At 38.5% G+C, this 4,906-nt stretch overlaps 1 protein-coding gene across 1 annotated transcript in view; it reads right to left on the reverse strand.

Moving 5' to 3' along the window:
- Positions 1 to 2,909: 2,909 nt before the first annotated feature.
- Positions 2,910 to 4,906, reverse strand: part of KCNT2 (potassium sodium-activated channel subfamily T member 2) — a 130,860-nt gene continuing 128,863 nt past the window's right edge. Inside the window, exon 31 of the mRNA XM_035895824.1 lies at positions 2,910 to 3,021. Within this exon, the coding sequence (XP_035751717.1) occupies positions 2,910 to 3,021 (112 nt within the window). The remainder of the gene's footprint in view (positions 3,022 to 4,906) is intronic.

Consider the following 4,906-nt stretch of genomic DNA (forward strand, 5'->3'; position numbering starts at 1 on the left):
AAGAATCGTCTGCCTGGCCAAAGGGATGTGTATACTGTCTCATTCAGTGTTAATGCAGAGGTTCTCAGGATGGTTCTTGAAAGGTCTAAGTCCCATTAGAATGGGGTCTGTGTAAAGATATGCCAGAGGAAGCAAAGCTGTTCTGCTTTCAACACAAAAGGCAGTCCACTTTGAATAACACAACTTTGTGGTATATTGCTCATGGGTTATTAGAACTTCTGCTTCATAAGAAGCTGTCGTTAGTTTTTATTACCTTGCTTGTCTTCCAGCAGATTTTGAAGAGGACCAAGTATTTGGTTCAGAAAGATTGCCTTTCATTCATTTCAGAGACTGCAAATGTCTCCAGCTGTCTTTGTGTTTGCTTTAGCAAATCTTCTGGGGCTAGTGAGCAATTAGAAATTCATTAAGCCTGGAGAAATATCAGGTCACATCATATGCTACTATTCAACTCCAGCTGAGCAGCAATTCTGCTCAGTTGGGTGGGAAAATGGATACACCTGACTGCTTGTTTCTACTGCTTTATAGGCTCCTAAATGCAAGGCATCGAGTCCCAGCTATATATTCTTGTGGCAGAGAGTGCTTAAATCTGTGGTGGGTAAGCCAGGCAGTGTACAGGGAATGCTGTGAACAGTGTGTGAAAGGCACTGGAAGCAGAGTATCTAGCTTGCCAGCTGAAGGGTAGGCATGTTCTGGGAATCCTGTTTGCCTACCTGACACTCCGTTAGAAAGGCCTTCAGTATGAAACAAAGGATCCTCCTAATATTTTGGAATGAATGTTTTTAAGAAACTTGTATTTTTTTGAAAATATTCAACTGGAATATGGGCTTCTCACTGAAGGCATTAAAAATAGGAAGTTACTCACACTGCACGTGCAGTCTCTTCTGGGATATGTTCTGTGACAGCTCTTGGACAAGATCCTGTACCATATACTGTTTTTTAAAAAACTGCAGACTTCAGTCTGCACAGCTGTTTCAGTTGTTTCTTTCTTTCCATGGTACCCAGAGAGAACATTTCAAATACTTTGTCTTTACCTGGGAATAATGTGATAAATGACTAGTGTGTGTGTAAAAACACTGAACAATGATGCACTCCATGCAGAGCCACTGAAACCCTTCTGAACCATGATGCTACTTTAATATGTCAATGTAAAAAAAATTGCTGTGAAACACTACTTTCCAGTTATCCTTTTTCATTTTAAAACTGGTACTCTTGGTCTTCTAATGGCCTCAGTCCCCTCTGAGACCTATGTGGGGTTTTTTTTTATAATTGTGGCTTTAGGATTTCTGACTTAATATGGAACAGATTAGTTAAGTTTTGGAAGAACTAAGAGGAAGGGAGGGAATAATAGCAGAGAGTCATTCCTAATATGAATGTGACTAGATTTCAACATCCTTACAAATCTGATAAGCATACTCACATCCATGAGTTTTTTTCACTGGGCAACTTCGTATTTTATTTTTCAGAAATAAATTGTAGTTGTTCTACCAAATAATATAGAAGATAATATAAACAATTTTGACTGAATTTTTGTACATGTGGGACACTAAGGGAAGTCAAAGAATAATCATTTTTTCCATTGTAGACTACCTGCCAAATTTCTTGTACCAGTTCTGTATGGATAATTGTAACAGTAGGGTTTTTACCTTAAGCATGTTCTTCCCACTTTGTGACAGATAGCAAAGCAGGAAGGTGATTTTGGAAGGTCATGTGCAGGCATGCTTAATTCTGTAGAAAGCTTGACCAATTGTGGCATTCTTGTATGTGTAGACTAGAGATTCTGTAGCAGCTTCAGATATTTCATATGCTAGCAGATGCTTTCTTGTATACTTAATGCCAAAACAAGAGTCTTCAAATCCATGGTGCCTTTTCACGTAACATGCTATTACATTCATTTTATTGAACAGGTTACGAATTTCTTTAATTCTCTATGTGATACATAATTTCATAAGAAAATGTATCACATCTGGGTAATCTGAATGACTGGGCATGTACATACTTTGGACAGTTGCAGTTCTGACACATTCACGGAAATGGAAGGACTTGTGGTAGGAATTGTTGTTCCCTAGGGGGATGCTCTCATGTTTGTATCCTACTCTATTCAGGCTTCTATTGACAAACTCTCTAAGCTTAAAAGGGTTCTATTTCACCTGAGCAACCGTTGTTTGCAGTTTCACACAGATAGTACCTTCCCAGTTTTTGCAAATGTGGGGGGCTGCCTGTGTGAGATGGTAGGGACTTTCCTTCAGGTGGGTTCCTTTGAGCTAATCTTTCAGTGGATGTGCGGCCAATCTCAACCTCCACAGTGTGACGAAGCTGTGTCATTACAACCTTATCTGTGTAAACCCAGAGAACTAACACTTAAGTCCTGGAAGCTAAAATGGGACTGAAACTAACCTGTTCTGATATAAATGGGTGACAGGCTGAGACTGAAAATGTTCTGAAAGGCTGAATTCTTGACACGCAAAGCCTCATTGGCGCCTTTAGGAATAAACATATTTTCTACTACAAATGATGCATGGTCTCTCTACGGTCTTCAGATAATCTTTACTGATGTAGGTCAGAAGCTTAGTCACTCACATGCTGTCACCTTGATAAATATGCTTAGAAGCATCTAAGCAAACACATGATGGAATCTGTCACTTTTTAAATCATTTGTTCATATTGGTTAAATAGTAATAGGCGTCATATTTCTGTTAAGCTGACAAAGTTCAACTACCATATTGAAGAGGTCACAAGCCTGACAGTACCTTAAATCAGAGTTTCTAGACACCACATTTCTAAATTTGGTCACTTATCCACTGTCATTTTGTTTCCAAAATCTGAATAAAATCTACCACCCAGTTTTCAAAATGGTTAGTGGAAACAACATGTATATAAAATTGTCTTTTAATTTCATGACGAGTTACGTATCAAAGTTGTGTTTCCTCCCTGGTGTCTTGTCCCACTGTATTGCAGAAGCTGTCTTTTCGGATGGGTGCAGTATTTGGAACATAAGCCAATGGATCAGGTCGGATCAAGTATCTATAAAAAAAAATTACAACTCTTATTAAAAATACTGGGCATGAGCAAGGATAAAATAAGCACATACAGTTGTAACATTGAAAAGATTGGAGGAAGAGTTGAGAGACTTATTTTGAAGGTGCTTAGTCTAGTTCCTGTTGGGTAACTTGGACACTTGGGTAACACCACTCACTTTGGATGCTACTAATAAAGCTTTTCACATTTTGTCTTCCTAGGCATCATCTATATGTACTAGGCACAGTTAAACCTTAATTTTGACTGACAGCTCCTTTGCCAGTAACTCTGTATTTCTTTATGCATCTCCTTTATTCATTACACCTTAAAGAAGGGACAATAAGTCCACGGAGTCATTTATAGAAGAATTTTGTGAGAAAACAATGGATAATTCTTGTTGCTGTGCTCAATAAATAAAAAGCCTGATGTTGATAATCTTGATGTGGGCTGACAGATGGACCCTTATTCCAAGAACTTCTAGAAGATACGAATACTTGAGGAAAACACCTCATGAGTTTGAATCTAAGTTTGAGATGTTTAAAATAATTGCTTTTCTTATGATAAGGATGGAAGAGCTTCCCATTAATTTGTCAGTGTAAATTCTGCACTGTTTTGTCAGCTGTCTCAAGTGACAAACTGCTCTGAGACAGCTTTTGGGACTGATGCGGTAGCAGCTTTCTGATGCTGCAGAACTAACGTTTCAGTGTTCTGAACTATCAATCAGTGCTTTCCAGCGCCGCTGTGCTCCTAAAGACAGACAACTAGATTCAATCCCAATATTTTGTGCAAAGATGAGCAGTACTGTTGAAGCCACTGGTTTTGACTGGGTTTTTTCGCCAAGAAAGAAAAATGAAATGTGAAAGGAACCTTTCTCTCACATTCTCAGAAATCTTGGTGCCACATGTCTGTCCATCTCTTCCTCGTCAGCCAAATGAAAATGCTTAAATATCCAAACAGAGATCATGTGCGCTTATAAAGATTTGCTGTATTATTTTGCAGTGGCCCTGAAGAAAGTTTCTGGTTTTACAGGCCATGAACTTCAGTATAATGAGTATGTTTTACCCCAGATTTACCTAAAACATCCTGAAAAACTCTTCAACAAAATGTGAAATGGAAAATGCTGATTAACTGAACGGATATGTTCTGTAAGTGTATGAGCAATCACTCTTATTTTTCCCCCAGAACTGCTGTGTCTGTTTCCAGCTCACCTAGTAACAGATCATTCCTGGCTCCTCAAAGCATGGGCTTCTGAGTCTCTTGGGCATTGGCTTTATGGTGGATACCCCAGAGAATTGCCTTATCTCCATGATGTGGCAACACCACCTGCCTCTGTTACTTTCTCAATGTTTCTCCTTTTATCAGGGCTAGAATAGCAGCGTTTTCTCTCTCTCATGAAGTTTGTTGCTACATATAGCCTGAACTTATTTGTTTGAGAAAACAGTTGACATGGGATTAAAAAAATCTACTCATACTGTTCCTATCTAGATCATGTTCTCATGGTATCTATTTATTTCAAGTCAGTCTTATTACCCTCTATTTATAACATTTGATATTTATGTTTACTCCAGAACAACCTATTTGTTTTGCTGATCCAGCCAATTAAACTGAGTAGTGAAACTGCTCTATTCTATTAATCAAATCCAAATGAAGCACATTTAAACACATGAAAAATAATCTCACTTTTCTTGCTTGATTTTTTTTTTTTTTTCCCCTTGATAAAATTGTTAGAAGCCCAAACATACGACTAGTGCTTCAAGGGTTTATAACTGCCCTGATGTCACAGCTGCCAAATCTCAGTGGTCACCTTCCTCCCTTAAGCACGTCTGGAGCAGTGCTGCATAGGAGTTCCCACATGTGAACTTTGGATGTTACTGCAGAGTGCTGAAATTTG

The sequence above is a fragment of the Egretta garzetta genome, unplaced genomic scaffold (assembly GCF_000687185.1).
Source record: "Egretta garzetta isolate BGI_Z169 unplaced genomic scaffold, ASM68718v1 scaffold86, whole genome shotgun sequence".
Classification (NCBI taxonomy): domain Eukaryota; kingdom Metazoa; phylum Chordata; class Aves; order Pelecaniformes; family Ardeidae; genus Egretta; species Egretta garzetta.